General features: G+C 45.5%; 1 protein-coding gene across 5 annotated transcripts in view; it reads right to left on the bottom strand.

The window, feature by feature from the left end:
* The window catches only part of HYCC1 (hyccin PI4KA lipid kinase complex subunit 1), a 166,581-nt gene that overhangs the window by 88,032 nt on the left and 62,022 nt on the right, over positions 1-16,527 (bottom strand). For 3 of the 5 annotated variants that reach the window (XM_077491275.1, XM_077491278.1, XM_077491277.1), the window contains exons 4-5: positions 14,840-15,046; positions 8,412-8,591 (exon numbers count right to left, since the gene is read on the bottom strand). In XM_077491275.1, the coding sequence (XP_077347401.1) occupies positions 8,412-8,591; positions 14,840-15,046 (387 nt within the window). The remainder of the gene's footprint in view (positions 1-8,411; positions 8,592-14,839; positions 15,047-16,527) is intronic. The other 2 variants (XM_077491276.1, XM_077491279.1) reach the window with 1 other exon arrangement.

Raw genomic sequence — 16,527 nt, forward strand, 5'->3', positions numbered from 1 at the left:
CCACCTGAAAAACAGTCAGGTGTATCTGATCAGTCCGCTGGTGTGAAAGGGGCCTTAGATGTGCTCCTTCAGGGTTTTACTGGGGTCTTTATCTTGTGGTCCCCACTACCACAAGTAATGGAAACGGTCCCAGGAATTGAATATAAATCTCTCCAACAGGGATGGAGACACACATTTATTTGGACAAGTAGGAAATGGTTGGAGCCTCCGTCAGATGTTTATTGTCTTTCCTGTACCCAATGAGAGACTTCTCACTGTCCTGGTGATATGTAGTCACTGGTAAATGAAGTGAGGAGAAATCACCCCCAAAGAGAACAGATGGCAGTAAAACATTTTTATGTTCCTTTTATCCAAAATTTGTTTGAATATACAAGAAACAGTTTTACCAAATGGACCAAAATACAGGTAGAAAATGTGGCTAAAAACAAAAAACAAAAACACAATCAGGAGCATCTCTGCAGTGGTCTGGCACTCTTCCAATGCGAGTTGTCGCATGAGCTCTCCAATCAGAAGGCTTTCCCAATTACGAACTCTGGCTGGGACCCATCAGGGAGTGTTTTCTGCCTGGAGACCACTTCTCGCACTCAAATAACAGTAAGGGCGCGTACACACGCGCGGACTGTTTGCCCAACCTTGTTCGTCAAACAGTTTCAGCAAACAGTCCGCTCAAAATTTGCATGAGCGGACTTGCCCACACACGAGCGGACTGTTTCAGCGAACTGTTTGCCAAACAGTTCGCTCAACTTTTGAAATGAACGGACTCGCCCACGTAAGGAGGAGGCAAATCCGCCCATTTCGAGCGCGTGTACAGGTAGGCGGGGCCCGCGAAGGAGACGTCGCGGGCTCCGCCGCCTGGAATGGGCTTAAAGGGGAACCCCAACGCCGAAAAAAAAATCGGCGTGGGGGTTCCCCCAAAGTCCACACCAGACCCTTGTCCGAGCACGCTACCCGGCCGGCCAGGAAAGGGGGGCGAGCGAGCGAGCGCGCCCCCCCTCCTGAGCCGTACCAGGCCGCGTGCCCTCAACATGGGGGGTGCCTTGGGGAAGGGGGGGGCCGCGCGGCCCCCCCACCCCAAAGCACCTTGTCCCCATGTTGATGAGGACAAGGGCCTCTTCCCGACAACCCTGGCCGTTGGTTGTCGGGGTCTGCGGGCGGGGGGCTTATCGGAATCCGGGAGCCCTCTTTAAGAAGGGGGCCCCCGGATACCGGCCCCCCACCCTACGTGAATGAGTATGGGGTACAATGTACCCCTACCCATTCACCTGTGAAATAAAGTACAAAAAAAAACACAACACAGGGAAAAAATATTTTATTGCACAGCTCCGGGGGTCTTCCGTCTTCGGGGGTCTTCTCGCCGGACTCCTCCGCTATCTGTGTGTAGCTCTTTTACTAGCGGAGGAATCCGGCTTTCTTCCTCCCCGCCGCCGGCCTCTTCTCCCGACTTCGGGGGGTCTTGTCCCCCTCTTCGGTTCTTCTGCCGGGCCACCGCGCCTTCTTGTAGCTCTTTTGCAGGCGGTGGCCCGGTCTTCTGTCGCCGCTGCCTTCCGTTCTTCTGTCGCCGCCTTCGGTTCTTCTGCCGGGCCACCGCGCCTTCTTGTAGCTCTTTTACAGGCGGTGGCCCGGTCTTCTGTCGCCGCTGCCTTCCGTTCTTCTGTCGCCGCCTTCGGTTCTTCTGCCGGGCCACCGCGCCTTCTTGTAGCTCTTTTACAGGCGGTGGCCCGGTCTTCTGTCGCCGCTGTCGTCGCCGCCGCCGCCGCCTTCCGTTCTTGTTCTTCTTCTTTTTCTTCTTCTTCTCCTGGAGATGTTGACTCGACGAGCTCTCCGGCCGGAATGCCAGAGCCGCGCTGTGCGGTCACTTATATAGTGACAATGGGGCTGTGTCACATGGTATATGTCACATGGGTTGGTCACATGGGTTGATGTCACATGGGGACTATGACATCGTAAGGGGGCGGGGTCACCATGTGACCAACCCATGTGACATATACCATGTGACACCGCCCCATTGTCACTATATAAGTGGCAGCGGAGCGTGTCCCTGGCATTCCGGCCGGAGAGCTCGTCGAGTCAACATCTCCAGGAGAAGAAGAAGAAGAAGAACAAGAAGAAGAACAAGAACGGAAGGCGGCGGCGGCGGCGGCGGCGACGACAGCGGCGACAGAAGACCGGGCCACCGCCTGTAAAAGAGCTACAAGAAGGCGCGGTGGCCCGGCAGAAGAACCGAAGGCGGCGACAGAAGAACGGAAGGCAGCGGCGACAGAAGACCGGGCCACCGCCTGCAAAAGAGCTACAAGAAGGCGCGGTGGCCCGGCAGAAGAACTGAAGAGGGGGACAAGACCCCCGAAGTCGGGAGAAGAGGCCGGCGGCGGGGAGGAAGAAAGCCGGACTCCTCCGCTAGTAAAAGAGCTACACACAGATAGCGGAGGAGTCCGGCGAGAAGACCCCCGAAGACGGAAGACCCCCGGAGCTGTGCAATAAAATATTTTTTCCCTGTGTTGTGTTTTTTTTTGTACTTTATTTCACAGGTGAATGGGTAGGGGTACATTGTACCCCATACTCATTCACGTAGGGTGGGGGGCCGGTATCCGGGGGCCCCCTTCTTAAAGAGGGCTCCCGGATTCCGATAAGCCCCCCGCCCGCAGACCCCGACAACCAACGGCCAGGGTTGTCGGGAAGAGGCCCTTGTCCTCATCAACATGGGGACAAGGTGCTTTGGGGTGGGGGGGCCGCGCGGCCCCCCCTTCCCCAAGGCACCCCCCCATGTTGAGGGCACGCGGCCTGGTACGGCTCAGGAGGGGGGCCGGCCGGGTAGCGTGCTCGGACAAGGGTCTGGTGTGGACTTTGGGGGAACCCCCACGCCGATTTTTTTCGGCGTTGGGGTTCCCCTTTAAGCCCATTCCAGGCGGCGGAGCCCGCGACGTCTCCTTTGCGGGCCCCGCCTACCTGTACACGCGCTCGAAATGGGCGGACTTTCCGAGCGGGAACAGTTTGCTCATTTCGAAAGTAGCCTACACACGGGCAGACTGTTCGCTCAAACACAGTTTCAGCGGACAGTTTTTCGGAATTTCCGAAAGACTTTGTCCGTCCAACTGTCCGCTGAAACTGTCCGCTGAAAGCCCACACACGGGCGGACTGTCCGCCCAAACACTGTTCAGCGGACAAGGTTGGGCGAACAGTCCGCCCGTGTGTACGCGGCCTTACACTCCATTCACACCTAGGCGTTTAGCATTGCAGGTAGAATGATCCCGATTCAGTGCAGTGGCTGCATTACATTTCTTTTTTTTTAGGCTTTCCCCCTTTATTTTCACCTAGTGATCTAGCCCAGTAACACACATTAAGCCAGCCATAAATGGAGTGATTTTCTCTCCTGCAACCATAAATTGCAGCAGAGAAAATTGATCGATCCCCCCCATCACCACAGTCCGTTTTGAAGGGGAAATCCCTCCAACAGAGCCATTGTGTTCTCCCAGTGGAGGGAGCCGTCCTGGCTCTGAGAACACAGTGATTATTGCCAGCAGCATTGTCAATCTGGGGAGAGGTGTTAGATGCACCAGACTTGAGTAACAAATTGAAGTAGAGTTGCACCCAAAAGTTGAACTTCCGCTTTAAGGTATCCTGACCCCCTGACATGCCCCATTTGGCATGTTTTTTTTTTAGGGGGGGAGTGGGTACCTAGTTTTGACAGGTACCCAGCTCCAACTTCTGCCCATGCCACCTTGCAACCTCCTCCTCTCCTCCAATCTTCTGGGACACGCATATGCAGTGAGCACCTGGCTGTGAAGCCGCAAGCTTTCTCAGCCAGGTGCCCACACTTGCAATGCCAGCGCACTGGGCAGGTGGAGGAGAGAACGAAGGATTTGGGCGGCTGCATCGCTGGACCCTGGGACAGGTGAGTGTTTATTAAAAGTCAGCAGCTACAATGTTTGTAGCCGTCGACTTTTAACATGGGTCCATTTGGAACTCCGCTTTAAGGCCACACTCCCGCTAACACTTTATAAGCAGTTCTAGCATAACTCCTTTTATCTTTCCTTTTTGATAAAAGGTTTTACAGAAATTAAAATAAAGGCTGACCATTGTAAGCGGTTTGTCTTAGCCAAAAGAAAATGAATACAGTCATCACATCTAAGAATTGATACACTGCAACATAATACATTTTTTTATTTTGGGTTTAATACTGCAAAACCAACAGTAAGGCATTGCAGAATTTATGTTTTAGTACACCCTCTCTCTCTATCCTATGTTATTCATTTTACATCAGTCTTCAACTGGGGCTTAACCTCCTCAGGAGGCAACACTGCTGAGTGCACATCCAAAGCTTTTTTGTGTGTGGACTTCCATCTCGAAGACTGCAACGGATCAGCAGCCCCCTGCAAACAGCAAATACAACGGAGCTGGCAGACTGTGCCATTCAGTTGACAGAACCCGTCAAAGCAGTACAAAGAAAAAAAAAAACATGGTGTTAGATCAAATAAAACACGGCTTACAAAAAAACTGTGTGGCATCTGCAACACTAGATACTGGACTGACTGGTTCTAGGAGGATACTTTACCTCCTGGGCTAAAAGCAGAACTCCGACAGCAGTACCCAAGCCTGTGCTACAGGTTTGGTCTACTCTTAGTCATACACAACGGTTTTGTAAGACGAAGTCTAAAAAACAGAAGATCTTATGACGCTAATGAGAATATAGCTCCCGACAAACCTCATGGCATTAATTAGGACCATGGGCACCTTGTGTGTACCACATCCAGATTGTTTTACATCCAAGGCTCAGCCTCTATAAAGAGACAAGTCTCCAGCAGAATGCAAGAATGTCACCCCTAGGCAGGAGAGACAGAATAAATGTCCTCTAAGGGAGGACATGAGTACTGTCACATTTACTTAAGTAAACGACATATAAATGCAAGCCCGTGCATTGGCTGCCTTTCTGCTGCTCTCGTTTTTCCTTTAACTGCTTCATGAGATTTCAACGTAGCATGTAGATTTTGTGTCATTTCCTTCTAAAATGATTATACAACAGTACTATCAGCAATGAGCTTGTTATCAGAGGAAAAAAAAAAAAAAAAGTCACAAAAGATTTTAGGGCCAGTTCACACCACATGCATGCAGTCCAGTGTGTTTTGTTTCCTGCATCAAAAACACATAGAAAGTTTACACTAGTGCTTGCAGTTCCAGAAAAAAAATAGAACATGCTACATTTTCCTGGACTGGAATGCTGTAAAATGCTTAAAAAAAATAAATAAATAAATAAAACACACACTTAAAACGCACCAAAAACACTGGCATGCACATGTCCTTATTTAAAAGGTTAAGAAAAAAAAGAAAGGGGAAAAAAAAAAAAAAAAAAGGAAAAAAAAAAAAAAAATCACTCAACTACATCAAAAATGCGCATGCAGAAAAGCATCTAGAATGCATCCAGACTGCATTTCAATTGAATGAACTGGCCCTTAATCATGAAAAAAACAACAAAAAATAAAAAACCTGAGAAACGCAATATATTCCAGTTGTTTTCAGAGTGTCTGTCATCTGCAAACTATGCAACAGTGAAATTTCTCACAAAATGTATTTGAACTTTTGTCACCAAATTGGGATAACATTAAACTTTAGATTTGTTATACGTTCCTATTCACACAGCATAACTTGATGTTAAAAGTTGTTAACAAAAAGTTTAAGCATATATTCTCCTCTTCTTTCTCTAGCTTTAACCACTTGTCGCCTGCTGTATATCCAATAGTCCTGGGATGGCGTCCTTGGACTGCCACTTTCCAAAAAATTGGGAAGATATTTGGTTACTTTCACTAAAGAAATGTAGCAAAATAGTTTTTGTAAATTTAAGTTTGGCTCAGACTAATTATGTCAAAGTTCTGGTTTCTGTACCAGTTTAGCTGGGTTGTGCTAGTTTCCACCTGGCCGTGGGTGTCGCTGTCAGCAAGTGTTGGAAATGCAACAGGCTGAATGCATTGGGTACCCCTTTTACTCACAAATAGCCCAGTGGGAGTAGTTCACCCGCTGTGCATTCTGGGTAAGGGTACTTCAGGTAAAGGCGCCATATTTTTGGGGTTCATTATCCAAACATAATGGCCCTCCTGGCCTGAGGTGTGTGTGTGCTGCCTGTCTCTATGTCTCGGGACCAGCTGAACCGAGGCTTTGTAACTGAAAGTCTTGGGGCCTATGGATCCAGGGGTGGTCCTGTGCCGTCTTGCCTGCGGGGAGAACTTTTTCAGGAGAGGATCAGGCAACAAGGTTGGAAGAGCCTGGAGACTCAGTTGGAGGACGCATCCCGGGTCACATACCACACAGTATCGCCAGGTCGGCTGAAAGAAACTGGTACTGTGTGACAACTCTAATTTCTCAACAAGTTGCTGGTTGTGCTTTCCTGTGACAGAGGATCGCACAACGATTCCGTTATACTGACAAGTCTGTGGCAGAGACTTTGTTTGAGCATCTCACCGACTGCTAGGTCAGTGAGAGAGGCCTATCCAGTGGTTTCTAGATCTAACCTGTGGAATCCATTTGTCCTCAGGATCAAGGAAATACCTCTAACCCGCAATTACAAGGTACCTGAACTCCCCTATTACAAAATTTCAGGTTTCTTTCAAATAAATCTTTAGAAAAAGGGCAAAGTGTCGGAGCTAACATTCTTTAATCCACTCTACAATGGGACCCCTAAGACTGACACAGTGGGCAGGTGAGATAATGGTAAGCCCAACAAAAAACAGAAGCTCCTTCGGGGGTTAGTACTATAATATCGCTAAACATTAAAAAAAATAAAAAAAGCTATGTGCACGAGTGCCTCGGCCATCCAGGACTCTCCCTCCTGCTGCTGTCAAAGTCAGTTAGCCAATCAGGAGAGAGGGTGGGCCAAAACTCAGCTCCGTGTCTTAATGGACACAGGGTGCTGCGGTTCGGCTCAAGTGCCCCCATAGCCACCTGCTTGCTGTGAGGGCACTCAACAGGAGGGAGGGTCCAGGAGTGCCGAAGAGGGACCTGATAAGAGGAAGATCTGGGCTGCTCTGTGCAAAACCATTTCACAGAACATCATGTTTGTTATTTTTAAAGAAAAAAAAAATGCACCTTTCAAGTCACTTTAAAAGCATGACATGTTAGGAATCCATTTACTTGGCTTAACCATCTTTTAAATTTAACAAAAGTTTGGGTATTATATTGAGTGCACAAAAATTCAGGGATAAGTTCTGTAATGCGTGACTGGTTACTGTGCTCCAGTCCCTAAACTTCCCGATCTCACTGAAAGGAGGCGAAGGTTCCTCTCCCCGCACCCACTGTCACACAGAGTTCTGTGAATGAACTACAAGTACCCTCTTCCACATCAGACAGTTTGTCGTTTTTAACTCTTCCTGCAATTCAGTAACTGTCTGCACACACGGGAGGTATGGGCAGACTACTATACTGAGAGCTGGTTGATATCAGGAATTGCACAGAAATGTGCTGTGCTTTCCTGTGCAATTCCCATGCAGTTCTGTGCAATGGGAGTTTGCCCCATTCATCTTGAACAGGCTGAAATTGCACTGCACCACATCAAAGTTGGTGCACTGCTTTTGGAATCTCACTGCAATCGCATCACGTGATAATTCTGTATCATGTGATCTGCAGCAGGCAAATGCGGGCTCCGGCAGTTATTGGCCGGAGCCGCGATGACTGGATGAGCGAGCCATTTTTTTCAGTCACCGATGACGTCGGCAAATGCAGATTCAGTGTATATCTCCTAAATGGTGCAAGTTTAGGAGATACTGACGGTACCTACCGGTAAGCCTCATTATAGTCTTACCTGTAGGTAAAAGTGGTGGTACAGGGTTTACAACCACTTTAAACTAAGTATTGACACCCGTTAACGCTCGCAATGGCAGTGCGCTTTGAACGCGGTGTGGGAAATGCGCAAGGAACAAATGACTTGAGTGTTAGCAGGATCCTGACATTGCAGCCGCTGATCGCAGGTGCAAATAAAAAAAAAAAAAGCGATTTTTAAATAAATGTGCTTTTTTTTTACCTACAACATCATGTGCATTTATGATATACAGTACTTTAAAGTATATATTTCCTGAAAATTTGTAATTTAAAAATGGTTGCACAAATAATATAAAACCTTATTCTCCAGGGCCTCTGCTTTCAAAAAAAAAAAAAAAAACACGTTCTAGGCAATTTTAAAATGCAGATTTTAAACAAGTATGCGAGAAATGTCACAACTGGCCTTGTGGCAAGTGAATAAACTTAGATTTATACATTTGGTGCCATTTACAGTACCTTGCAAAAGTGAACTATAAACTATCATCACTTGTCGGGTTAGGCTACGTTTTGTATGAGATCAGAGTGCAATCAGCCCTACAATGTAACATGGCTTTCATACAGTTAAGCTTCTTCTATCTTGGAAAACAAAAGCCAGTTCTCAAAGTACTCACCAAATTGTAGATGCTCAGAAGCAGGGCTTCGATGCACCCACTGCTCTGCAGGTCTCTGCTGGTGGACACAGACAAGTAGCACCATATGAGCTCTGGCAGGAACTGAAGCGTGAATGTCCTCAGGTGCTTTTCTTGGCTTCTGTAGAACTCAAAGAGCTGGTGGCAGACTGGCTCCAACAACTGTCATCAGAAACACAAAGTATATCACACATTCAGCATTTCAACATCAATACTAATCTGAATGATTAAAAAAAAAAAAAAAAAGCCCATTCAAGTTCATGCAGTACTGTCTTCTGTTCCACATACCCATGATGTGGGCCTGCATTTCAAATGTTAGAACCCAACTTAATTTTTTTTTTGTTTAATATTTATTTACTTTCCAATACTGCCATTGGGGAACTTTTGCTCACAGACCCCAAAAAAAAAAAAAAAAATAACCCCCCCCCCCCACACACACAGAAGTTGAAACCCATCCCTACCAAGAATGAACTATTAACCAGGCTTTAATGCCCAAATTTGGGCCGCTATTAAATTTAAAGAAGTAGTCATAGCATACACTTATTTTTTAACATCAGCGGTCTAATAGCAACACTAATAGTTATTTTTGACCATGCAGCATAAGCTTATTTAAAGTTGTTATAAACCCACTTTAAAAAAAAAAAAAAAAAAAAACTAACACTTGTAAGACAAAGGCATAATGAGCCAGTATGCATAGCATACTAGCTCATTATGCCAGGGGTGTCCAAACTACGGCCCTCCAGTTGTTCAGGAACTACAATCCCCATCATGCCTAGTCATGTCTTTGAATGTCAGAGTTTTACAATGCCTCATGGGATGTGTAGTTCTGCAACAGCTGGAGGGCCGTAGTTTGGACACCCCTGCATTATGCAATACTCACCTGAGAGCAAATCCCTCGCTGCGGTGCCTGTACATCGCTCTGGTGCCCGACTTCACTTCCAGGTATCGCGGCTCCGTCGCTGCGATTGGCTGGAGACGCAATGACGTCACTCCCGCTCATGCGCGCGGTAACGGCACACTCACTGAAGCGACAGCACATACGTGCCATTGCTTCAGTTTGTGTCAGTGCGCATGTGCCGATGACGTCTTCACATGCAAATACAGGGGATATCTTCTAAACCGTGCATGTTTATGACATATCCAGGGTAGCTACAGATAAGCCTTATATAGGCTTACCTGTAGCAGAAAGTAGTCATTAAGGGTTTAGAACCACTTTAAAAATCTCCTTACATGTTGTGTGCTGCCGGTCTGCTTGCCATCACTTTCCACAAATTCTGCATGCTTCACAGCTTTTCCTCTGCCATCTCCTTTCAAATACTAAGAACTACATATCTCATTGTACCTTATTGCCTCTATCTCCTAAAACTCTCCCTCTCAGCACCTCTGTAGTTCCGTAGGCAGGCTCAGGGAAAATAAAACATGTGGGGCTCATCACAAACTTTAATAATTAAAAGGAGTAAAGCTAGAATTAAAATACAATGTAGAAAAATGTATATAATGACTTAAAATGTTGCAAGAATGAGGACTACAGTAGGTATTTGACCTTATTCCCATCGCTCCCCCCAAGCCAAACAAGCATTTAAAATATTTCTAAACCCTCAACCGTAAAATCACTGTATATGCAGTAAAGCATGCTCACTGTGGAACCCAAGACGCTAATCCTCTGCAACCGTAGTCCACATTGCTACATACACAATGCAAAGTATGGTAATCGTCCGGTGTCTTTATGCACTGCATGTCAATCACTGCCCAGTACTATTAAATGACATCATATTTGTAGTCCAGTTAAAGCAACTATGGGATGGGTAGGAAAAAAAAAAGGAAAATGTTGATAAGAGAAGGAATACTAGCTTCTCTCAGCACAGAGAAGAAGAAGAGGTCCATCACCTAAAGGACACTAGCAAAAAACTGAGCTCATCTGGGAGTAGAAGGGGTTTTATGGAGATGCTATAGCAGCTTTGTTTTGCCAGTGTCCATTCATAGCAGCATAGTAGCAGCATATAACCCAGCTGTGAAGACTATGACCCCTTTCGCGCTGTGCAGGCGCTACAGCGCTAAAAATACCACCTGCGAAGCACCCTGAGACAGCCGCTGCTGTGTCTCCAGTGTGAAGGCCCCGAGGGCTGAACTAGCAGGACCCTAAAAAAAGTCCTGCTAGCAGCATCTTTGTAACGTTGAAGGAGCGGTGTATACGCCGCTCCTGCCCATTGAAATCAATGGGGCAGGGCAGCTATACCACCAAAGCGCTTCTGCAGCAGCGCTTTGCGGTGGTTTTAACCCTCTCTCGGCCGCTAGCAGGGGGGTTAAAACCGCCCCGCTTGTGGCCGAATACCGCCGCTAGCACGACAGTAAAGCGGTGCTAAAAACTCCAAGAAGCCCACAGTTCCATATTGTACAACAGGAAACATTTTATTGGTAAAAAAAAATAAAAAATAAAAAAAAAAGGCAAAAAGCACAATTTTAAAGCACTTTTGAACAACATTTGTCCTGATAAGTTTATTTTTATTTGTCCTGTACTATATGGAAATGTAATTAGCTTTTTTGGTTAAACTTTTTTTTTTTTATATATTTAAAGTATTTTAATATAAAAGAGGCAGTTAAAGAGGAAGTAAACCCTGATGAGCTTACTTCCCCTTTCATTCCCTGCAAAGGTAAAGCATAATGGACTACTATGCATCGCATAGTAGTCCATTATGTGTCACTTACCTGACACAGGAGCCAGCGATGTCACCGCTGTCCCCTGTAGTTCCGAGCATCCATCTTCTTGGTGGGTCTCGCTGCTCCGGCGCTGTGATTCGCCGGAGCAGCGATGACATCACTCCCGTGCATGCCCACGGGAGCCGACACTCACGGCATATCGCCGCGATCTGCAGCTTACCCAGTGCGCCTGCGTGCCGCTGGTGGCTGTCTTCAGGTAAATATCTCCTAAACCGTATAGGTTTAGGAGATATTTCTTGGACCTACAGGTAAGCCTTAATCTAGGCTTACCTGTAGGTCAAAGTGGTTTGTAAGGGTTTACAACCACTTTAAAATGGTGAGCAAACACATGTCAAGGGTATTTTATGTACTTTTAAGAATGAATGGAACTTCACAACGGAAAACCACATTCACGGTTAGAATTTCATTAATTCTTTGAAAAAAAATAAAAAATAAAAAAATAAAGAAGCATTCCCATTTTTTTTGTTTTCCCATCACTACAGTTGAAAACAAAATCAGTTTGACCCATTAACGATTAGAAAATCAAACATTTAAAATCTATTTTTTTCTAAGGAAATTATACCTGTGACCACACGATCCCGGTAGTGAAAAAAAAAGTGGGTAGCCAGAGTTCTTTTCTGCATATAAAAAAAGTTTTTTTTTTTTTTTTTTTATTGTATTGTTTGGTGTCCATTTTAGACACAAAACATGGTTATTGGTGTTGAATTCAAAATGGGAATATTTGCCAACTATAATTTACACGGATTTACTTTGCTCCATTAGGACATGGAGACAAAATTACCGCAATTTCAAGGTTACCCCAGCCATCATCATACAAGGCAATCAGCCAAGGATACTAAGATTAACATTTTCAATAGTCCAGTAAATGCCATCGTTCAGCCAAAAAGGAGGAGTTGTTCGATGTTGAAAAGTACTACAGACTCAGTTATACCAAGTTCTCAAGCCAGGTTTTTTTCCATATAACGCGTTTCTTCCTGATGCATATAAATTCTCAATAAAAGCTGGCTGGGTGGGTTGCTAAGCTGCAGTGGAGATTTAAAGTGCTGCTTCCACCTACACTATATTCAAGAAAACAAACATTTCATGAATCACCACAATTTCCTTCTTCTAATTGATGCATTAAACTTTGCCGTTTTACCTAAAACCATACCTAGAGATATCAAGCTTCCGGCTTGTTACGTGGCCAGCACAGTGCAGAGAATGTTCATATTTGTTTCATCTATCTCATAGTTAATCTAAGTGACTATTGGGATTATTTTTCTCTTCTTTAAAAAAAAGATAATTTCAAGCAGTCAAAAGCAACTTTTCAAAAAGGGTTCTGTGCCCTGCCATGGTGTGAAAAGAATGACACAGAATTCTCATTCTGGCAGGTTAAGGGGCTCCAGGGAATTTGTATCAGAGGAAACAGGCTTTCCAGTTTCCCCATCAGATGAAATCTCAAAACCCAGGTCCATGTTTTGAGAACCACCAGCACACCAATTGGGCAGGTGTACTGGGCTTTGAGAAGAGACCCAACTAGGATTCTGGGCTCCCCACCACCAGACAGGAGCTCAGGATTCAAGAGGGCTCCACCTAAGAGATGAGGGAGCCAGAGCAGCAAGGGGCTGCTAGGTATATGCACAGCATTATGTATGGAGACATGGGCCTAAAAAGTAAAGCTGGTCATACAGGTTCAAATCTCAGCCAAGATCTGAACCATTAATTGGCAGGATCATTGATCAAATTGGGTGCAACCAGTCCGCCAGATTTGCTTGTGATTATTGCAAACTGCTGCTATAGCTGCTAGCAATCATTACGGGCTTCTCCTGCCGGTGACGGCTTCCCCATACAGAAAGCCCTCTCGCAGTCCCACCCGACTGTGAGCAGAGTCTAGCCGAATACACTCAATTTTCTGTATGATTCTGGCACTCGCTCATCTCCGCTCACAGTCAGCAGAGTTGGGCGGGACTGCGAGAGAAGCCGAGTCTAGCCGCGTAAACACTGCTTTCGGTATGTCAGTGGCGTTCGCTCATCTCCACTCACAGTCAGCAGAGTTGGGCGGGACTGCGAGAGAAGCCGAGTCTAGCCGCGTAAACACTGCTTTCGGTATGTCAGTGGCGTTCGCTCATCTCCGCTCACAGTCAGCGGAGATTGGCACCAATTTTAAATAATCAGTGGCTGTAAAGAGACTGGCAAAGCTGCAAAGGCACTGGGCAAGGCTGCAATGATGGACAAGGCTGCAGATGGACACCGATAAGGCTGCATTGATGGGCATTTAAATGTAAGTTTTTTTTTCTTAAACTTCCCTCCCAAACTTGGGGTGGGTGTTATACTCCGGTAAATAAATAATAAAAAAAAATCCATGAGTGGCAGTGTCCTAAAAAGCGCCATTATTTGAAGTAAGTTCTCACAATGGATACAGAACACATCTACCACTCAGAAGGCCCACATGTGCAATTCCATGCAGTGTTCATTTAGCAAATTCACTGAAGTCCAATAAAGGGCAATGTCACATTAGCGATTCTGTCAACTGACGACAACTTGCCAGCAGAACAACCACTCCTACTGCACCACTTCCTCACTGGCTATAGAAATAGAATCTTCCTCATCTACAAAGAATCAATAACCCAGTGATTTGGCTAACAAGAAATACAACACCGTAGGAGCAGGTGAGTGCTTTTTTGTGATGCCACAATTGGAAGCAATTTGCATACAGCTGGTCAAAAAAAAAAAAACACTTTTTTTTGTGTGTAATCCTGAGACTACTTTTGTAAATAAAATGTTGAGTGAAGGAAAAGCCCATTTATAAAACTGTTAAAAAAAAAAAAAAAAAATAAATAAAAAAAATGTTCCCTCCTCACTCCTCCAACCTATCCTGGATAAACTGTATAAAAACCAATCTGCATACTTACCTTTTCTTAATTAGCTTTGATCCAGCAGCTTTGGCTCCCCTGTGTCAGTAAGTAGGTGCTGCAGGGGAGAGGAGGGAGTGCTGACAACAGCTGGGCTTTGGGAACCTATGGGTGACATCACAGCTCCCAGAATTCTGTGGTTGAGCGCTCCCTTATGCCTCGTACACACGTTCCGATTATTGTATGACACATCGTTCGCAGTTTTTTTTGCATAAAACCAATATCGAATACAACAGTGCAAAATGTGCTCTACGAAATGTAAGATTTGTCGCACGATTATGGAAAAACCTTCCGCTGTGCGTAGCTACCTATTTGAAATGATGTCAAATACATGTGACCCGTTTCCTTCTGGGTTATTTTCATGTTTCTGATCATGCATGGTAGTCATCTATTTTTAGCGGGCGCATACTGTACTGATTAAACGATTGTCGTACGATGGGATGTCGTCAAAGCAAAGTTTTCGTATTTGTCCCTTTGAATTTTGTTGGACGGACCGTCGTGATTGGCTGTCGAAAGCTGTGTACCAACTATCAGATGATCAATCCGAAAGCAATTTTTATCATCCGATAATTGGAACGTGTGTACGAGGCATTAGTCAAAGGGAGTCAGAGCTGCAGGATCACGTGAATGGACCGGACTAAAAATAACCAAGTATACAGAGCTTACAGATTTATACAGGTTTGGCAGGATAGGTAGGGGAAGGGAGAAGAGAACAGATATTGTTAGGGTTTTCACTTTAAAGTGGTTGTAAACCCTGTACTACCACTTTTAAACTACAGGTAAACCTATAAAAAGTCTCACCTGTAGGTACTGTAAATATCTCCTATACCTGCACACGGTGGGAGATTTACCATATATGCTTGCGCCGACGGCATTGGCGCATACGAATCGAAGAAGCGGCTTGATCGTGCCATTTCTAAAAGGGTCTGTGCTGTGACCAGCAGCTCCCGTGACCATGACGTTGCAGCTCCGGCCCATCAGTGCTGGTGTCCGCGAACCTGAAAATAACTCTGAGACATGGGGCCAGTCACAGCTGTGTACGGGGACCACTGCAACAGCTTCGATCTAATGTAAGTATTTCATAATGAGCTAGTATGCAATGCAAAGTAAAGCTGATCACATACAAGCTAAATTTTGCCTGATTCCTGGGTATTGACCAAAATACGAGCCATGGAAGGCCTTGCAAATACCACCCAGTTCCACAAATTTTGACTAAGAAATCAAAGGAGCTGGGTAGAAAGCTGGTGGAACAGTGACTGCAGCCAGTCCAATGCAGTCACTGTTTGGGTATTCTGACAGTCACAGGTGATGGCTGCCAGGATACAATAGTCAGCGGTGGGGGATTAGTCAATCCACACTGTTTAGTATGGAAAGGAGAATCTATTGAAATTTTCTCATTTAGCCCACTGGGCTAAACAAAGGAGATCTTTAAGTGTATAGTCAGTTTAAGCCTGCATTCATTTAAATATTCTAGACTGGAGATTCAGATGAGTGCAAATACCAATTTGTGACTGGTGCGCTTTAAAAGTAGAATTCTGGGCTAGGGACGGGCTTCATTTCTTATTGTAAAAATGTGGCACCACTCCAGGATGAGGGTGGTGGACTTTTGATGCCCTAGCTTAGCATCATTCAACCTGTTGGAGGACTGAAGCTAAATGGCTGTGTGGGTGAGTCTTCAGGGGACAGCACTGGAGAAGTGGTGAGTACATGCTGCTGGGGGTTGCATCCTTTTGTTTGTTGCCCAAGCTCGACTTGGACTTTAAGACACAGCTCTTTAAAAAGGATAAGTTCACCTTTGGAACATGTTACAGGTTCCACATGTTTTTAGGGTGGCACCTGTAACATGTTCCAGCATCTGCACCTGCACACCTGACCCCAACCTTCCTGTGACAGCAGGCATGGAATCTTCTCCCCACGCTTGCTGTTGCAATTTGAAAACAGCACGACCATGTGGGTGGCGTTTCCTGTGAACCGATAGACTACAAGTACCATCAGCCATTGCAGCTGTCAGCTTGTAGTTCTCAATGAACTAAGCAGGTGCTGGTGAGTGGTTTGGTAGTTCATGGATTGTTCCTGCTCTCCCGTAACTGCTTGCCTGCATGAAGTACAAGCAGACAGTGATGCAGAGATTGTGCATGAGCCTGGCACTGTACTCATGATCTGTTGAATGCACTTTTTTTTTTCTCTGCAAAGAATGTGAATTAAAAATTTTTCTTCTTTTTTTCAAAAACTAAACTAAGCCTTTGAACCAGATAAAGCACACACTTCATGTGTATATAGCACCCTCATTAGACGGAACTGCCTCACCTCACAGCTGCCATCTTGTTAGCCTTGTGACCTAACAGTGGTTTCATACCTTAGATTTCGATTACTCCTCATATATTTTTTTTTCACATTGTCAGTTCTTTACAATGAACCTGTACATTATATACAGGGCTTTTTTTTTCCTTCAGAGGATAGGTGCAGGAACTCACCCCTTCCGACTCACC

The sequence above is a fragment of the Lithobates pipiens genome, unplaced genomic scaffold (assembly GCF_037356315.1).
Source record: "Lithobates pipiens isolate NorthernLeopardFrog02 unplaced genomic scaffold, aLitPip1_a1.2 Scaffold_19, whole genome shotgun sequence".
In the NCBI taxonomy this organism is placed as follows: domain Eukaryota; kingdom Metazoa; phylum Chordata; class Amphibia; order Anura; family Ranidae; genus Lithobates; species Lithobates pipiens.